Raw genomic sequence first — 20,584 nt, 5'->3', positions numbered from 1 at the left:
ATATCCAGCAGATTGCCAAGACCTGTCGTTTCTTTCTTTACAACATCCGTAAAATCCGCCCCTTTCTTTCCGAGCATTCTACCAAAACCCTCATCCACACCCTTGTCACCTCTCGTTTAGACTACTGCAATCTGCTTCTTGCTGGCCTCCCACTTAGTCACCTCTCCCCTCTCCAGTCGGTTCAAAACTCTGCTGCACGTCTCATCTTCCGCCAGGGTCGCTTTACTCATACTACCCCTCTTCTCAAGACCCTTCACTGGCTCCCTATCCGTTTTCGCATCCTGTTCAAACTTCTTCTACTAACCTATAAATGTACTCACTCTGCTGCTCCCCAGTATCTCTCCACACTCGTCCATCCCTACACCCCTTCCCATGCACTCCGCTCCATGGATAAATCCTTCTTATCTGTTCCCTTCTCCACTACTGCCAACTCCAGACTTCGCGCTTTTTGTCTCGCTGCACCCTACGCCTGGAATAAACTTCCTGAGCCCCTACGTCTTGCCCCATCCTTGGCCACCTTTAAATCTAGACTGAAAGCCCACCTCTTTAACATTGCTTTTGACTCGTAACCACTTGTAACCACTCGCCTCCACCTACCCTCCTCTCTTCCTTCCCGTTCACATTAATTGATTTGATTTGCTTACTTTATTTATTTTTTTGTCTATTAGATTGTAAGCTCTTTGAGCAGGGACTGTCTTTCTTCTATGTTTGTGCAGCGCTGCGTATGCTTTGTAGCGCTATAGAAATGCTAAATAGTAGTAGTAGTAGTAGTAGTCCTCTTGTAATTTTTCACAATCCTCCCGCAATTTAACGACTTTGAATAGCTTTGTGTCATCAGCAAATTTAATTACCTCACTAGTTACTCCCATCTCTAGGTCATTTATAAATATGTTAAAAAGCAGCGGTCCCAGCACAGACCCCTGGGGAACCCCAGTATGTACCCTTCTCCATTGAGAATACTGACCATTTAACCATACTCTCTGTTTTCTATCTTTTAACCAGTTTTTAATCCACCGTAGAACACTGCCTCCTATCCCATGACTCTCCAATTTCCTCTGGAGTATTTCATGACGTACTTTGTCAAACGCCTTCTGAAAATCCAGATACACAATATCAACCGGCTCCCCTTTATCCACATGTTTGTTCACCCCTTCAAAGAAATGTAGTAGATTGGTGAGGCAAGATTTCCCTTCACTAAATCCATGTTGACTTTCTCATTAATCCATGCTTTTGAATATGTTCTTTAATTTTGTTCTTAATAATAGTCTCTACTATTTTGCCCGGCACCAACGTCAGACTCACGTCTATAATTTCCTGGATCTCCTCTGGAACCTTTTTTAAAAATCGGTGCCACATTGGCCACCCTCCAATCTTCCGGTACCACGCTTGATTTTAAGGATAAGTTACATATTACTAACAATAGCTCCGCAAGCTCATTTTTCAGTACTCTGTCAGTACTCTGTCAGTTCTGTCAGTACTCTGGGATGAATACCATCTGGTCTAGGAGATTAGCTACTCTTCAGTTTGTAGAACTGTCCCATCACATCCTCCAGGTTTACAGAGAATTCATTAAGTTTCTCCGACTCGTCAGCTTCAAATACCATTTCTGGCACCGGTATCCCACCCAAATCTTCCTCGGTGAAGACCGAAGCAAAGAATTCATTTAATCTCTCCGCTACGGACAGATGGGGGGGATGTTGAGTCAAGGACATATGTAGTGGAAAGTGGAGATGAATGAACAGAGGGATGGATGTTGGAGGCAAGAAGGAAGAAGTGGAAGGAAAATGAAAATAGGAGAAGGGGTAGATGGGCAGTTGTTAGGGAGAGGTAGGAGCCATGGATTCTGGTGAAAAGGGAGAAAGGCAGAGGGATATGGAGAGAGAAAAAAAGAAAGGGATAGGCCTTTGAAGGAGGTGAGAGAAGGAGGAGATAGGGAAGTAAGATGGGGTATAAAGGGGTAAAACAAAAGAAAGGGACTGTAGGTAGAGAGGAGATGAGTAACAGGGAAGGAAAGGAGGTTAGTGAGGAATTGAGAGAGAGAAATGAGGCTGGGTAGGGTATGAGTTCAGAGGGTCAAAATGAGGGACTGGAGTGACTGAAAATCATAGGAATGAGAGACATGAGTGGAAATGGGAGAACTAGGGAGGTAAGTGTAGGAAGTAAAGGGAGATGGGGCTGGAAGGGAAAGACAGAGGAATAAAATCTAGCTAAAAGCATGTTTTTAAAAAGGCAGAGATGAAAAATGGAGCGAAAAAAATGTCAGCGTGATGGAGAAGAACAAGGGAAGGTGGGGTGAAGAAACAGAAAATGGAAATAAAATCCTGGAAAGGATTTAAGTAAAATCGAGAGGAAGTGGCAAAGAGAGACCAGGACCAATCCAATTAGAAAAATAAAATTATCAAAGGTACAAAATATATATTTTCAGTTTTTAAAGAATGAAAAATGTCAGTTTTGAAAATGTTTGTTTAAAAGATGAATTGCTTTTTTTAATGCGTAAGTCAAAGCAATGTACAATAAAAAAATAATATAGTCAATAAGAAAAGAACGCCAGTATCTGACATGGAAGGCCACACTCATAAGAAGAACACACTCATCATACTACAGCACATCTGATTGTATTGCTTATATTTTGTTCAAGATGAGAGGAAATGCATTACTGTTTCTCTTTATTCAGTGTTTAATCATTCACAGTCTTGATTCTTGGGTCTTCTGTTTTATTTTTGTCTGCATGTTTGTTTGTAATTTGCAATTTGTTTTTTACTAGGTGATGGTCTGTGTTCCCTGTTGTAACCAAGGAAAGGGATTCTGTTAACATGTAGATTGTGTGTAGGAATCTGTAGTAGTTCATCTTGCTCTCTTTTTTCCCCAATTGGATGTTAACTGGCGTTCTAGAATATTTGCAGTGTTTTCAATTTGAGTTCCTGGATTTTGTGCTGCTATGATATGGCAAGCTTCTGAGAGTCAATTTGCAGGATTTTGTGCTATTTCACGCAGTGTCTGGTAGTGGGGGGAAAGAGTCAATGTACAGAGGAAAGGAGAGTCGCAGGAGGAGGAGGAAAAGATGTATGGAAAAGGGTCCCTGGAAGAATTGGGAGGGGAAAGGGTCTGCTGGAGTTGGTTGGAGGGGGAGACAGAGTGAGTACCAGGAAGGATGGAGGGGGAGTATGGGAGGAGGAGCAGGAAGAAGGGAAAGGAGAGAATATGTGTGGGGGGGTAGGTGAAAGATGGGAGAGAGAGAGAGGAGGGTGTGGGGAGGTGGAAAGAAGAGAGAGAAAAAAAAGCAAGAGGAAGAAGAAGAGCTGGGAGAAGGGTAGGAAGGGGCTGAAGTGGAGAGAAGGAAGAGGGAGAGGCTGGCATTGAGGAAAGAAGCAAAGATGAAGACGTAGAGGAAGCAGAGGGAGAGGTAAAAGATTTATGGAGAGATGGAGCGGCAAAGAGTAAGGGGATTGTGAGAGGAGGAGAGGAAAGAAGAATGAAAGAGTATAGGTAGGATAAAGGGAAACAAAGAAAAATTGAAAACATAGAGATTACAACAGGATAGAAAATCTAAAGGAAATGCCAAGAGAATAAAATGAGTAATTGGAGGTGGAGATCAGAGGGGAGAGGAAATGTGGAAATAAAAAAATTTAAAAATTTGAAATAAGTTTAATTTGAACTTGATATACCACCTTTACTTTGCAGGCCAAAGTAGTGTACATTTATACAAATTTAAAAGGAAAACAAAAAAGGAACTCCATAACAGGCAGGAAAGAACTAAGTCAAGAAGAATATATTCATTCAAAATTAAAAGCATACAAAATCAACTAAAAATAGTAGTTAAAATTAACACCTATGTGCTGCAAAAACAGGACAATACAGCTGAGTCGACGTATCCAGAAAAGACCCGGGTACACTGTTTGTGAAATTTTATTGTCAAAAGAAAGATCACTGTCAATTATAATATCCAGGTACTTAAAGGAATCAACTGTTGGAATAGGGAGATCAAATAAGAATGGAACCAATAATAGTTTAGAGAGCTCTCCAATAATCCAACGGGTGGTAGTCTTGGCAGGGTTAAGGACTAATGTATGGGAAAGTAACCACTGAGAGACTGAGGAAGGTGCTGTCTGAAAAGGGGCTAAATTTGGGAATATGCCTGTTGTGGGGAAAAATGATAAGGATGATATCTGCATAAATATAAAAACAGAGATTGAAATCTTGAAATAAAGATAGGCTGGGTATCTCCACCAAATATAAGAATAAAAAATAGAACTTAAAATATTTTCAAACCTTTGTATTTTTTTTGTGTCAACCTGCTTCAGCTAAAACGGAACAGATGGTAAGGTTGAGGCTCATGGCAGCTGTAGGCCTGGAAGGAGGGGGGGGGGGGCAAGAGTGGTTATATATAGAGAGAGAGTGTGCATGTGTGTGCATGTTGTGGGGGGGGGGAGGGAGAGGAGAACTCATTAATGCCTATGTAATCGGAGGGGGTGAAAGTTCTTTTCTTTTCCCTCCCACAGTCACTAATCTAGGCTCCCTACCCCTTGCCTCCCCCCCCCCCCCAACAAAGCAGGCAAGTTACACCTGTGCAGACATCCTAGTGTTTCTGCTCTTAAGGGTAGTCATTTTGTATTAACCATACTACACTACTTTATATTGATGCAAATATGTTTTTTTTTAGTGTGTGTTAGTCAAATAAAAGGTATCACAAACCTCAATATAGCTTCTTTGCGTGCACAGTTTAAAAAAAATCTATAAACTTAACACTGGTAGATCAGTTTGTTTAATCATTTTTAGTTCATGATTGAGGATGGCTCTGGTTAGAAACAGATCTTGATAGTTCATAATGGAATGTGATTACATTTTGTTAATTTGTGACTGTTCATATAATATGAAATTTATTTGGATCCTGTTAATTCATACAGTGTGTGATGCCACTTAAGCAGACACAGACTGAGAGAATTCTACTATTATTATGAGTAGTCCCAAAGGGTTATAGGATTATGAGTAGCTTTTTTCCCATGTAGTGTTTATTGAATTTTTAAGAAAACATACAAGCAGAAACAATATAAAAAATGAAACAATATATAGATAAGAAAGTCCACTATTATCATAAAGGACTCAAAACCACTAGTGCCCCCCTCCACCTGAGGAGAACTGTGAACATATAGCTAAAAACTACGCTCCTCAGCACAAATTAAGAGCAAGCAGTGAGGAAATTATTAGTGGGAAGTGAAATAAGACTGCACCAGAGGCCATAGGTGCTCAAAGTGTCTTATGTTGAATAGCTGTGAGTTTTTCCATGGTCATGAGGTGTCTCAATCGATTCCTCCAATCTGCCAGGAGTGGAGCTTGAGAGGATTTCAAAACACGAGCAATTGCGCATCTGGCTGCGGTAAGTCAGAAGGATAAAACCCCGCTGCATGGCATCCTCTCCTGAAGATGTGGCAGATAGGTTAAGAAGGCACACAGCCGAGGTAAAAGGCCAGCAGTCAGTACCGAGTATTTGGGTGATCTCTTCTTGGACTGCCCTCCAAAACGGACACAATATAGACACAATTTAACACAGTTCCACCACATATGAAGAGAGGTGCCTGGAGATACACACTGACACCAGCACAAAGGAGAGATATTAGGGCACATTCAATGAAGGTGTGTGTTCTTTGATTTGCAGAGAAACAGAAATAGTTACAGCTCAAAATTATTCTCCCATTCAGATTGAGGCCAAGTTTGATTAATATCACTTTCCCAAGCACTCATATACTGTCTGAAAGAGAGTTAGCTGCAGGGTTGCATAAAGAACAGAGATAAGTCCTCTAGAAGATGGATGATGTTGCCAAATGTGCTCTAGGGGATGCCATTCTCTAGAGATTGTGCCTTTCCAGGGAGCTGAAGAGAGGCCATGCTTAACATGTAGGTAATGGTACAAGTCAGAATTCTCCAAACCATATTCTTCTCTCAATTGTTCAAAAATTTCAAGCCCCTGGCATCAAAAGGTTTAAACACAATATGTAGATCTTTTTGATCCCAACCTTTGAAACCAGCATTTCGCTGTGCTTCCATGCCTCCAAATATGAAACTAATAGATGCTACCCAAGAATACCAGTCCCGACCCCACGGATTGTGGGAAGCTTTAAGGAATTCCAAAACGAAATTGCATTAATTTCTTTTTACTATTTATGATGGTTACTTTTGAAGTACTGTGTATTACATAACAATAAAAAGATTTGGATTTTATTCACATTTTAGGTTACATTCTTCTCCATCTAATAGTGATTTAAGTTCTACCAGTCCTTTAAGGAAGTCTGTGCCTTTATCTGGAGTCTCTATTGCTGTAAGTATGTTTTATACTGTCTTCAAGAATTAAATTTCCATTTGGTAAATCCATTTTTGTGTTCTAAACAAAGATGCATTTTCTTCAAAGCATGTTGACTTCTTACACAATATTTGCTACCTTGTACACCTGTTTGGGTATGTTTTCTGTATAAATATATTGCATACAATTTGATATTCATGGTTTTCAACCCAGTCCTCAAGGACCACCTGGGCAAGAAGGCAGTGCATGCAAATCTTTCTCATGCATATTCATTATGGATATCTTTAATCTGCATCTGGCTTTTGTTGATTTATTGACTCTTGGGTCAATCACTATACCCTTTAAGGCAGTGGTTCCCAAACCTGGTCCTGGAGGTATCCCAGCCAGTCAGGATATCCACAATGAATATTCATGAGATAGATTTGCATGCAGTGGAGGCAGTGCATGCAAGTCTCTCTCATGAATATTCATTGTGGATATCCTGAAAGCCCAACTGGCTGGAGTCCCTCCAGGACCAGGTTTGAGAACCAGTGCTTTAAGGTAATGTACTTTTTGGCATTTTAGCTTGTAGTTGGAGACTGTTTCAATTTTGTAATTCATCGTCTTCCTTGTTCTCCTTTTCTGTTTTTTGTGTATGTGTTTTGATATGATTTTTCCTCTTCAGTTTGTTAAACATCTGATGAGTTACTTATGATTTTAATATGATTTTGGTTATGCTTTGTGATGTGTTTCGCATGGTCATTTTATTGCATTGTCCAGATTGTGTAAGTGGTATATAATTGCCCCAAGGTAGGTAATCCACCAAAGTGGATGAACACGAAGTGGGAAGTGGACCAATGACTCCAGGAAACTGTGGTAAGATGGTATATGAAGAAAAACCTTTTTAAAGTTTTTCCTTCATATACCATCTTACCACAGTTTCCTGGAGTCATTGGTCAACTTCCCACTATTGCCCCAATGCAGGTGGTTTACCACCAAAACATGTAGGACTCCTGAACCAAGTGTTACTGGACTATATATACCACCTTGTTATTTTTAGAATAAGGATTTATTTTTTTACACCCAACCTGTACTGCAGTCTGCTGCTCTTAAGGTTACTACAATGGGTATATATCGTATGCCTAAGAGATTAACGATAAAGAATGGGGGATTGCAGGAATTTGTTTTGCTGAAATGGTTTTTCTAACCGCCGACATTCATCACGAAAGCGTGGATACTTATGTTTGCTTCTCTTTGGGAGACATTATTACAGCAAAGAACTTGTTTTATTCTGTGCCTTTAAGAACATTGTGACTTTGGACCCCCAAGGCAGGCGTCTACTCCGAAACACAGCCCGTGTCGGGTCTAAGAATAAAAAGCCCAGCTGTGCTTTTTTCTTTGGTTGCTTGTGTTAGTGTACTTCTCTAAAATGTCTACATTATCTCCACAATTATTGTTCAGTATTAAAATTAAGTTCAAAACATACTCCACCACCACCAAACTAAAAGGCCTTGCGTGAATAAGTAGGACATGATATCAAATTCAAATATATGTTTCATAAAACAGTGATCATAAAGTTAACATATTGCTAGAGGAGACCAAAAACATCATGCAATCTAGCTCAGTTCCTTGAGCCTATAGGACAAAGGGCCAGAAAGTCACCAATTTTAGGGCAGAGAGGAAATTTTAAAATATTCCTGCCATGAAGCAAACAAGAAGAGCTGCAACAACAACAAAAAGCATGTAAGGACTGGATAAGGAACAGAAATTCTGCATAAAGGAAGCCCTTCCCTCATTATTCAATATCTCTCTGCGAAATAGTTGAAATAAAAAATGCAAGTGCATTTTTATTAAAAGCACTGCATTTCACAAAACAAAAGGAGCAAGTTCCCACATGCCATCTTTTCTTTTAATGCAGTCCATTGGTTTGATGATTTATACTGTGCCAAAACTGGAAATACATTGATACAGAATAATAGAATTCAGTAACATCCAAAACTTATTACCCAAATGTGAACACAATTATAATGTTAATTAATAAACTGAGAAAATGCTGTTATCATTGACTTGGTTAACTTCATCTATATATAAAAACATAGCAGCTTTGGTGACAGTGGGAAGATGGAGGGAGGGAAGCAGCTTGGATGACAGTGAGCAGGAGGGAGGGATTAGGAGGCAGCAGTGGCTTGGTGACAGCGAGAGGGAGGTGGGGAAGTCCCGAATCGGGACTCCTGATTTTTTTCTGAATCAAATCGATTCGCCCAAAATGAATCAAATCAATTCGAATCATGCATTGGACAGCACTAATGCCCAGTGGAGCTGAGGAATCTACCAAAGTTCTGGAAGAGGTGTCATGGAGTCAGGAGTAGTGAGCCTTTGGGCCACTGCCGGTGACTGGCAGCAGGCAAACCATCCAAACAGGGATTGAGGCTGAAAACAGACAGGCCTTATACAAGCAGGACCAGAGCTGAAGCTGTAGACAGACAGGGCTGGAACAACAGGACCGGAGCTGAAGTTGTAGGCAGGCAGGGCTGGAACAACAGGACTGGAGCTGAAGCTGTAGGCAGGCGGGACTGGAACAACAGGACCAGAGCCAAAGCTGTAGACAGGCAGGACTGGAACAACAGGACCAGAGCTGAAGCTGTAGGCAGGCAGGCAGGGTTGGAGCAAACAGGACTAGAACAACACTGAAGGCAGATAGGGCTGAAACAAGCAGTGGAGGAACTGAAGCAGAAGACTTACAGGACTGGAACAAACAGGATTGGGAGTGAAGTTGAAGACTGTCAGGGCTGGAACTGCAACAAACACACCCACGGATGAAAACTCATATGAAGACCTCTGTTGTAAAGACAAAACTGGAAGGTTCCTAGGTGCTTTATGAAGGCATTTCCTGATGATGTCACGAGTAAGAGAGAGGCTTGGCAGCAGAACGCCAGGGTGAGGCGGTAAGCCCCCCCCCCCCCCCAAAAAAAAAAGAAAGACCTACCTTTTACCCACTACGGTAAAGGGGGGCCTCGGTGCACTGATGCCAGCACAGGACCCTTTTTGTTGCAGCTTGGTAAAAGAGGCCTAGTGTTTGAAAGAGGTCAGGCTACTTTGTTATCTAATTTACCCAGCTTAGTGTGCAACTTGACCTTCTGGTGCTTTGCACCACGGATATATGTAGCCATATGCATCTGATCCTGTGTAAGCAATATCACATAGCTTACAGTGAAGTTGGTTTAGTATCCCACAAGGGCCACTGGTCAGCTGATTCTTTGACTGTAGGGCAGTTTATAATTTACAATTCATAATTTGTGGATTAGTCCTTTGACTCTCCTTCTGATAAGGAACTAGAATCTCATTTAGAACCAGGCCGTCGCAATTATCTGGTCATCCCTGCTCAGTATCCCACAAGGGCCACTGGTCAGCTGATTCTTTGACTTTAGGGCAGCTTATAATTTACAATTCATGATTTGTGGATTAGTCCTTTGACTCTCCTTTTGATAAGGAACTAGAATCTCATTTAGAACCAGGCCGTCGCAATTATATGGTCATCCCTACTGTGTTCTCACAGAATGAGTAGTGTAGGAATTGTTCTTCTTTTGCGTCTGTGAGTTTGAGTCACTGGTGCCCAAATACATAAATAAATGCATCTGAAGTCTTGTGAGACTGTAAGGCTAGTGCAGAAGTTTGGGTATAATGCAGCTAAAACATATTGAGAGCTGCACAGTGCTTGACCTGAAGGAACATATGTTTCAACAGAGCAGCAAGGCAAAATCAATTTCAGGCACCTTTGCTTATTTCCGATCTGACGAAGAAGGGCAACCTTCGAAAGCTAATCAAGAAATGTATTAAGTTATGTCCAATAAAAAAGGTATCTTATTTTCTTTTCCATGTTTTATTTTGTTTGATTTCTATTGATAACCTTAAGAGTGGACTAACACGGCTACCACACTCCTCTACTTAAGGCACCAGGATGAAATTTCAGCAATCTGGCACCCAGAACTTTCTGAGGTCTTGTATGAAAATATGTGGAATTTGAATCTTATTGTATGGTTGAGTTACTGATGTCTTCCATAATATTCTATAGGCTGGCTCTACTGCTGTAGAAATGCAAAACTGAAATAGATTTACTAGGGAGAGGGATTTGTTTATTTCTATGGCCTAATTATATAAAACTAGTAAAAAAGGCCTGTTTCTGACACAAATGAAACGGGCGCTAGCAAGGTTTTCCTCGGCTCCCCTGCAGCCACCCATGTCCAACAACCCTCCTCTCCTCCACTGCAGCCACCCATGTCCAGCGAACCTCCTCTGTCCCCTGCCCCCCTCCTGCCACCCATGTCCAGCGACCCTCCTCTCTCCCCTGCCCCCCTGCAGCCACTCATGTCCACCGACCCCCTGCAGCCACCAATGTCCAGCAACCCTCCTCTCTCCCCTGCCCCCCCTCCAGCCACCCATGTCCAGCGACCCTCCTCTCTGCCCTGCCCCCCGTCCAGCCACCCATGTCCAGCGACCCTCCTCTGGACATGGATCAGCTGTGAGGCATGCTTTTTTTCCCACGGTTGTGAAGTTGACATCATAATGGCTACTGTGATGTCAGCCTGATCTACAGAGCCTAGCAGACCAACTCGGAATGAGCCACGGTCCCAGGCAAGTCAGAACGTTGAAGGTGAGAATTATTGTATAGGATAATGAGCAGAGCACTTATTTGATTTTGGAGTAGAGAAAGTTTTAAAATGTTGATATGCAGCAGCAATAGGTCATGTAACGTGTGTTTAATATGTAAACATATTCAGGTGCCAAAGAGGGAACTGGTTCAGTTAAGCTCTTCAGAAATTGAGGAATTAGACACTGCGGGTCAAAGTCTTACATCATTCCAAAACCATGAACATCTGCTCAGTAAGAACTACATTTTTCTGATTGTTCTATACTTAATGAGCCTTTTGTACATACTTCCAGATTCTATATAGCACGCCTAGAGATCTGTGCCAAAATCCAGGTATATTCTATAACAATGTGTGTGACTTAATTGGCTTAACAGCCAATCACCATATTTAACAGCACTTAGCAAGCAGTAATGAGCACTAATTGGCAATAATTAGAATTTATGTGTATAACTAGGTAAAAGAATTTTGTAAAAAAAAAAAAAAAAAACTGCGCCTAAATTCTAAAGTGCGGAGTTCAAAATCTACGTGCAGGGATTTACGCCACTTTTTGTTGGTGTAAATGGAGGCGCGTAGTTTTAAGCGCTGGAATATGAATGACGCGTATTCTATATACTGCGCCTAAATCTAGGCGTCGCTTATAGAAAACAGGTGGAAATGTTTACTGCACAGACTTTTTAGGCACCATGTGTAGAATCTAGACCTAAGTGTGGCTAGTGCTGTAATAGTCTTGTCCCTTGGAAGGGTTGTATGCACTTTGCTGAAAACTTTCATACTGTTTCTTTTAAAGTGACAGGGCTGCATGATCTCATAGAAATGTAAGCTAGCCATCAGTAAGAGAACCTTTTTTGGAAAGAAAATATTGATTATTTTTGAAAGTCATCTGATTTCATTAGTTCATAATCTGGAGCACTAGATGGCTTAGTAAACCTAGGGCAGGATTAGGCCTTTGGTAAACACTAAGGGCCCTGTTTACTAAGCTGTGCGGTAGGCGAGCTAACGTTGTAGCGCATGCTAAAAATTAGCGCATGCTAACAATAGAGACACCCATTATATTGCTATGGGTGTCTCTAGTGTTAGCGTGCACTAATTTTTAGCTCATGCTAAAAAGTTTGTGATCCTACAGCGTGGATTAGTAAACAGGGCCCTGATCAAAGTAAGCATATTGAACCTGCCCAATATAATGGAAATGTGACCTGCTGAGAGAAAAGGTACCAACTTTGAAGGAGAAATTTTCATTTTTGAAAGTTTTGTGTACTGTAGGATCAGTAGAATGGGACTATGCAGTTTTTTTTTAATTACAACTTTGATGCAGGTACCTGAAGTGGGGTATGTGATTTCTGGAGTTAATCACTTTATTGATAAATGTTTCTCATTCTTTAAAGATGTAATTGGTCCATACCTGAGGCTGAAATTGTATCCCTTTATCTTGTGGTGTAAATAAGTCACATTCTACACTTTTTTTAAATAACTTTTCACTCAGCAGGTCACAAATAGATTTTAACCCCCTCAACACACAACACCAGGACCTCTATTCCATCCCCTGACATAATTGTATCCCCGCCCCATACACTCTTATATTATCGCTGGACCTCCTCCCTCCCCCCCCCCAACTCCCCTGATAGTCACCTTCATAATCTCTCCTCTCCCTGCCTGATCCTGTCTAGCTGGTAGGAACCAGTGAGAAACACTTAGCTGCTGATCCTGGCTTTCCTCTAAAGTAGGGCCAGTGGATCTCATGAGAGTAGGGCCAGGGGATCCTGCATGATCTGACTGCAGAGGAAATTGGTAGAGGAGATTAGCACCAACTAAGAACCATTGCTATCAAACTACTGCCAACTGGAGGACAAGGCACAGGGGCAGGGAGGAGAGATGTGGCTCTGGCCTGCTCCTGCCCTTCCTTCTGCTAGCAGTGATTTACCAACACAAATATCTGCCTTGAACGTCTTAATTTTTGACAGCGCCCCCCTCAACATTTAAACTCTAGGTATTCCTTACTTTGCTTAGCTTTAATCTGCCTGTGTTTAGACACTTGAGGAGCAAAACGATTTTCAGGTAAAAAAAAAAAAACACACACACACACACACAAAAAGCACACGCTAAACACAAGACACCCATATATTCCTATGGGTATCTCTAGCATTTAGCGTGCACTAATTTTAGCTTGCACTAAAAATGCTAGTGCAGCTTAGTAAACAGGGCCCTTAGCAATGGACAGCAGAAGAGGAGGCTGCAACCTGACATGCAGTTGGTCTTCTTTCCTTCCATTATTGATCAGTGCTGGGAGGGGGGGTGTGTGAGCGGGAAGCTGAGAAACACAAGGGTGGTCAGGGTGAGGACAAGTGTGAGGAGGCAGCGCTCCGGAGCGGCAGAGTGCGAGACCTGGAGGACAATGAGGAGAAGCTGTGCGACCTGTAGAGAGAGGACGGTTTGTGCTTGGCCTACCACTCCTCTGTCAGAGGAGGAGGAGACTAGCCACAACATGTGGAGTAGGAGCTCTGTAGGGTTGCGCCTGGCTGGTCGCACCTCCCCCTCATTCTGCTCTCTGTGCCGGGCCTGGTATCCCCACACGTGATCTCAGGTAGGGCAGTGAGAGCAAGGGCTCCACTTCTTACCAAGCACGATCTGTGATTTCCATAAGTTCAGCATTGCTAAACCTAGGCACCAGGTCCATTATTTAGATTTGATATACCACCCATCAATTACTTTCCTGGGCAGTTTACAATAATTAATCAAAAAATATTTTAATAAATAGGAAAGTCGAGATTTATGATTAAACTATTGGGGAAAGATATTAATGGGTCACTGGAACAATTTGTTTTGGATAAACCTAGAGCCTTTTGCCCCCTACCTAGGTATGCTAGCCTCCTATGTAGCAAACTGTGTCTAGTGGCGTATACTACAATATTGGACTTCCCTGGAGCCTCCCACTATTTGGCATTGGAGGAACCAGGCACATTGTTTGGTAGCTTGGGAGGCAAGGAATGTGAGGGGCTCCCCCAAGTGTAAGACACAATTTACACAAATCTGGAATCCCTACCTACACAACCTGAGTGCTCGAGGTCACAGTTTGATTCTCAATACCTTATAATACTGGTACACCCTAGCCAATAGCATATCTAATCACCTGTTAGTTCCCACTAGGGGGAGGGACGGGGAGGAGGGTTCCCACGAGCTATCAAAGTCCAAGCCAAGAGGACCCAGGTGGGGTGGTATAATGGGGATCAATGGGGGAGGGGATTTGGGGGGGATAGTAGGTTGGTTGTCTAGGTATAGTTTCATCTTATCAGTTCTCTCCTGTCTAGGTGCAGGGGAGCCAGTTAGAACATAGTTGGGGGACAATGGAGGGAGGAGGGGAGAAAATGTAAATATCATGGAGAAAGTTGGTGATTCTTTGTAGAATGGCTTATGTATACATGTCTACTATAACTATGTTGGATTTGTAATTTCGTACCAGTATTGTATGACTTGTCATCAATAAAAATTGTTGGAAACCTAAATAGGAAAGTCGAGACAGAGAATATAAATATATCAGCGCTCTCTGAACTTTCCGCTAAAGGGCACATATGTGGGATATCATGGGTTATATGCATTCTGAAAAAGAGAGGTTTTGACGCCAGATTTAAATTTTTTGAAGGATTCTTCTATGCGTAAGACATGAGGGAGAGCGTTCCAAAGCATGAGTGCCACTATACTAAAGATTCTGGCACAAGTAAATTCATTCCCCCCCCAAAAATAGAACAAACTGCTCCAACAAAGGCACAGCACAGTGGAGATGACAATGGAAGCCAATGCCGTGCTAGAATTTTTTAATAAATATCTTCACAAGATAACAGCAACTGTACATATCGCTCAACTGGTCCAATACAACCATAGTCAATTACTTCTCACAGAGACGCGTGATACAGTTCTGACAGCGCTGTACATTTAAACTTAAATTGCAATGCATGTCCTTTTGGAAATTTATGTTCAAAGTGAACTAATATTGTATATCCTCATTGGACAGAAATTACAAGAATCCTGAAGAAAGCCTTTTGAGCCGAATCACTGCCTTTATCGAGTCATTGAGTTATCTTGTGAAGATATTTTTTAAAGGACTTTAGCACATCACAACTAAATGCATAACAAATGGTGCAAAAAAGTGGGGATAGTAAAGTTATTACCTTGTGAGGAACGAAGCACCCTGAAGGGGGGAAGTAGGGCATAACCAAACGATGGAGTAATAGGGAGATACCAGAATTGTGTATTTTATGCACTAATGGACAGTTTTTAAGTCTAATTCTGTGCGGAACTGGTAGCCAGTATTTAAGGAGGTAATCTTAAAAGGTCTCAGATTTTGGATGAAAGTGTGTATTAACATCTCCTAAAAGACATAACATAACATCTTATGAACTCCAGAAAGAAGCTTTCTTTGGAACGATGCAAGTATTACGATAAGCTTTAGAAGTAAACTTGTGAGTTTGAGATCATACCCACATACCCTAACTTAGGAGGTAAAAGGAGGAGAGATACCCTACACAGTGGCATACCTAACATATTTGACACCCTGGGCCAATCATTTTTTAACACCTCCTCCTCTATATGAAAATATTATTTTTAGTAATAATCCACGAGTCACACAACAAGGGTGTACCTAGGAAAGGCAGCATCTTAAACATTGCAGTGCGCACTAGAACATCAATACACCCATTGTAAACTAAACAAGACATTAGTAAAAATGATCCTGCCAACACAAAACCATGTCTTTTTCACATAGAACACAGATACATCCTCACCAAGTATAGAATAAGTAACCACAAACTAAAATAGAAATATGTAGATAAAAATTAAACTGAATCCTCAAGAGGCCAGATTCCGCATACAATGCAACACCACAGAAACAGTGATGCAGGTCCCCTAGTACTGTGCAAAATATAAAGATAGCAGACGTAAATTTGAAAAAACTGAGAAATACCAATTGCCACTTTACAAATTAACAAATAGAAATAAAACAAAAAATAGAAAATAAGATACCATTTTATTGGACTAATATATTTTTCAATTTGCTTTCAGAGGCCAAAACCTCCTTCCTCAGGTCAGTACAGTATACTGCTGTTACAGTCCTGTCCTGACCTAAGGATGGAGGTTTTCGTCTCTGAAAGTTAGTCAAAATGTATTAAAATTAGTCCAACAAAAAGATCACCTTATTTTCATTTTCTATTTATCACCACAGCTACAATACTACTTTATTCTAAAGCAAATAAATAAATCTTTTTTTCTACCTTTCTTGTCTCTGATTTCTGCTTTCCTCGTCTTCTCTTCACTCTTTCCCTTCCATCCAGCATCTATTCTTTCTCTCTCCCTTTCATCCAGCTTCTGTCTGTTTTCTCTGTCCTTTGCATCCACTGTCTGCCGTCTTTCTTCCATCCTGCGTGTGCTCTCTCCCCCTTTTCATATGATGTCTTCCAGCTTTCTCTGCCCCTTCCATCCATTGCCTGCCTTTTCTTTCCCTTCTATCCAGCCTGTGCCTCCCTCTCTCCTTTTTACATGATGCATTCCAACATTTCCCCCTCTCTCCATCTTTATCTCTCCTCTCTCTGTTCCCCATCCATATCCGTCTTCTGCTTATCTCCTGTCTATTTTACTTTTTTCTCTCCATATCCACTGTCATTCCCTCTGACTCACTACCTCCCCTCTGTGTCCCTGTCCCTATTCCTCCCATGTTCATCATTTGCTCTCTGTTTTCCCGTCCCTATTCCCCCCATGTTCAGCATCTGCCCTCTGTGTCCCTGTTCCTTCCCATGTTCCTCACCCTTCTTTCGCCTTCTTCCCTGCACTCCCACCCCAGGACCAGTATCTCTCTCCCTCTTCTTTCCCCTGCTTCATAGTACTGCATCTCGTTCTCCCCCTCCCCAGATCCAGCTTTTTCCCAGTCTCTTCTCCCTCATGCATCCCACCTTTCTTTTCCCTCTCAATTCCCTTTGATCTGGCATCACTCTCACTCCTTTCTCCACCCCCCCTTTCCCATTCCCCTGTCATCGCTTTCCTTCCTCTCTCCACCATCCTTTCCCCTTAGGTCTGGCATTGCTCTCTCAACCCCCCCTTTCCCCTTAGATCTGGCATCACATGACATCCTCCTCTCTCCACCCCCCTTTCCTTATGGTCTGGCTGGCATCACTCTCCCTCCTTCCTTCTCCGTACCCGTCTTCTCCCCCCCCCCCCCCGACTAGTGCGGTATCACTGTCCCCCCTCCTCACGCCACACCTGCTCTGCTTCTGCAGGCCTCCAAGCTTCCAGACCCACCAGCAGCATCTCAGCGATGAAAGTGCTGCCTTCGGCCTGCCCCAGAAGCCTCCTCTATACAGCTTCCCACATAGGACACTGTACAGAGAAGGATTCCGGGGCTGACTGAAAGCAGCGGTTACATTGCTGATGTTGCCGGAGACCTCAAAGTTTAAAGACCAGCAGAGTGGGGCAGGCTTGGAACGAGGAGAGGGTGAGCGATACTGTACTAGTCCGGGGAGAGAGACGGGACACCCATGCAGCACTGTACCAGTTGGGTGGGTGAAGACATACATGGCAGCACTGCACAAGTTGGGGGGGGGGAGATGTCCATGGCAGCACCCCCTAATGACTTGCACCCAGGGCGGGCTGCCCCCACCACCCCGTCCTCGGTACGCCACTGACCCTACATCAAAACCAGCATCAGAGTCAGTGGAAGTAGGGGATAACCACAGGCTTTCAACACAGGAGAAAAGAAGTACTAGCGGTGAGAGGCCAATAATAATTTAATCAAATCCAATGGGCATTATAAAATCCATCTAAACACAGTGAAGCAAAAAGGAGTTGGTCCAACTGCCATAGAGAGTCCACCAGTGGGTGATGCAATCCTATGCAAGAACCCGTCATGGATCCTTGTTTCAGCACAAATGTCTACTTCAGGGGTCAATGTGTCTGATCAATGTAATCTGAAATGTAGTATTTGTTAGACACCAAAAATCATTAAAACAATGAACATTAAAAGCACTGAAGGCGTGGTGAGGATCTAGCGTCTAGGCAGCTAAAGCACGAATAAGGCCCTGAAGCAGGCTTTTGTGCCGAAACATGGATCTGTGTGTAGTTCATGCACAGGATTGCATCACCCTCTGGTGGACTTTCTATGGCAGTCAGACCAACTCCTTTTTGTTTCATTGTGTTTTTATGTGTTTAGATGATTTTTATAATACCCATTGGATTTGATTAAATTATTATTGTGCAGACAACTAACCCATTTGGAAACATTGACACCTTCCCTCTCCCCTCCCCCCCGGACAAACAATTTACATGTGGTAAGTGTAATAAAAGCTTCATGTGATTTTGAAATCTAAAAATTCACCAGAAGACCCATACAAGTACTACCGCAAGTGTTAGCAGTAAATTTAAGAGACTGAGATCTTCACATACCCTATCTTAGGAGTGAAGTTCATTGTCATGTTATGCACAAAAATAACCCTTTTGGAGATTTGTCCCTGAGACAAACCATTTTGATGTAATGAATGCATCATGGTCGATAACATCATATCTAAATTAATTGGTACTATATTGACAGATTCCAAAAACAGAACAATTAGATCCCATGCGCCCAGGTACACAATACATCCAACAAACCAATAGCATTGTAGGTCAAAAGGACATCATAATACTTACCGAGATCTACAGCCTTCTTTCTAAAATAAATATTTATTCCAATAGATAATCATAACACCACCTTCTCACATTTACTTCCCATAAAAAAATTCACTGGGCAACAGTCGAGTAACCAGGATTTGGTATCTTGATTAAATTCCTCAGTTTCATTTTTATGAAAATATATTTTGAGAATGCACTTCTTTAATTTTGTACTTCAAAATATATGGAATAAGGTGTAAACTAAAATACCTATCCTATTTCTGTCCGACTTGAGAATGAAGATTTTTGTCTTATACGTATGGGACCATAAATGATTAACCTAAGGACATTTTCCTTCTATGTTTTTCAGATGACGATTCTGAGCTGTATTTCGACCCTGTGTCTGAAAATGATGAAACAACAATGGCTGCTCTCATGAATTATTTAGAGGCCGAAGGAGGTCTTGCTGATCCAGAAGATCTTAGTAATATGCAGTGGACACTTTAGGGAATTTTATTATTTTAAAATTAGCAGGGTAACAGCCTTTTAGGGCTGATTTACTAAGGCCTTTCTTCCTTTCTGTGTCAGGGGGAAGGATAAGATTAGTGAATCAGGCTGTTAGGGCTCCTTTTACAAAGCCGCAGTAGTGATTCCTGGCACGGCAAATGCGATGAAGCCTATTCAGTTCCTATGGGCTTCGTTGCATTTGTCGCATGGGAATCACTGTCCTGGCTTTGTAACAGGAGCCCTTAATGTGTTGTTTATCCAAGTACTGTATTTTTAAGGCTTTATCTTAATTCGTAGCTGTCAATATGATGTTATATGTCCAAGATTTTTTCACAACAAAAAGATTTGTGATGCTTGAGAGAAAAATGGAACTTTTCTTACAAAGGAAAGACTTCATATTTGTACTGCACACCCTCTTACTGTGATCATAGTCTGTTTGCTGGGCATAAGCTATTGTTTTGATTAAGTTTTTACAAGAAACCTGCCATTTTTCTGCTGTGGTAAAAATGGCCTCAATGTGCAAGAAAAACTCCACATAAGGGCACAATAAGGCAACTTTTTACTGCAACATATTAAAAGGACCCCTTAAATGGGTCTGTTCAAGTGCCCAGGATTGTTTTCTTTTAGATAGAAGCCTCTGGTTTTCAGCCAGTATATTCAAGAGTTTCTAGAAGCAACGTGCAGCAAATATTTACTTCATAGCATTTTTTGTGTTTGCTATGTTTTTTTCTGAACTACTGTGGGAGTTTTATTTCAGATCGCTCAGAGGCAGGTCTTAAATTTGTTGCCAACATTCAGGGACACGCATCTGTTGATTGAGTTTTTGTTATATACGATGTGACTTTATATTTGTCTGTGTTTTTTTATATGTATGTGGGAAAATAAAACATTTGTACAAAGTTGTTGTTTCTTCAACATATGTTCTATATCTGAAAATGAAAATGCTGTTTCTCTTCATAGTGTCTGACTTTCTATTTATTTAAATATCGCTTATATACTGCTAAACACAATAAGTTCTAGGTAAAATACAATATTACATAAACGTCCACAAAAGTAATAAACTATTAACCATTTATAGAATATAAGAACAACAATAGTGAGTCAAGCCAATGATCCTTGAGCCCTGCATCATATCTGAGGGTGGCCAATCTGGGTTTCTTATAACTACTACTACTATTTAGCACTTATATAGCGCTGCACAAACATAGAAGAAAGACAGTCCCTGCTCAAAGAGCTTACAATCTAATAAGAACAAGCATTTGTGATACTGGGACAAACTGAAGGTCCATCAAACCCAGCATCCTATTTCCAACAGTGGCCAACCCAGGTCACAAGTACCTGGCAAGATCCCAATATAGTAGAATACATTTTATGGTGCTTAGCCTGGAAATAAGCAATGGATTTTCCCCAAGACCATTTTATTAATGGCTTATGGACTATTCTTTTAGGAAGTTATTCAACGCTTTTTAAAACCCACTAAGCTAACCGTAAGAACATAATTACCCAGAAGATCCAAATGGGGCTTTTTATT

At 41.5% G+C, this 20,584-nt stretch overlaps 1 protein-coding gene across 2 annotated transcripts in view; it reads left to right on the top strand.

The window, feature by feature from the left end:
* The window catches only part of ARNTL2 (aryl hydrocarbon receptor nuclear translocator like 2), a 190,119-nt gene extending 170,184 nt beyond the window's left edge, over positions 1-19,935 (top strand). The window contains exons 13-15 of one of the 2 annotated variants that reach the window (XM_030214205.1): positions 6,229-6,313; positions 11,053-11,155; positions 18,917-19,935. In XM_030214205.1, the coding sequence (XP_030070065.1) occupies positions 6,229-6,313; positions 11,053-11,155; positions 18,917-19,053 (325 nt within the window). In that variant the 3' untranslated portion in view covers positions 19,054-19,935. Of the gene's footprint in view, positions 1-6,228; positions 6,315-11,052; positions 11,156-18,916 lie in introns of those variants that run through there. The other variant, XM_030214207.1, reaches the window with a different exon arrangement.
* Positions 19,936-20,584: the final 649 nt, after the last annotated feature.

This window comes from Microcaecilia unicolor, chromosome 9, assembly GCF_901765095.1.
Source record: "Microcaecilia unicolor chromosome 9, aMicUni1.1, whole genome shotgun sequence".
In the NCBI taxonomy this organism is placed as follows: domain Eukaryota; kingdom Metazoa; phylum Chordata; class Amphibia; order Gymnophiona; family Siphonopidae; genus Microcaecilia; species Microcaecilia unicolor.
The sequence above is the reverse complement of the archived record's forward strand: the minus strand, read 5'-3'. Positions and strand labels throughout refer to the sequence as shown.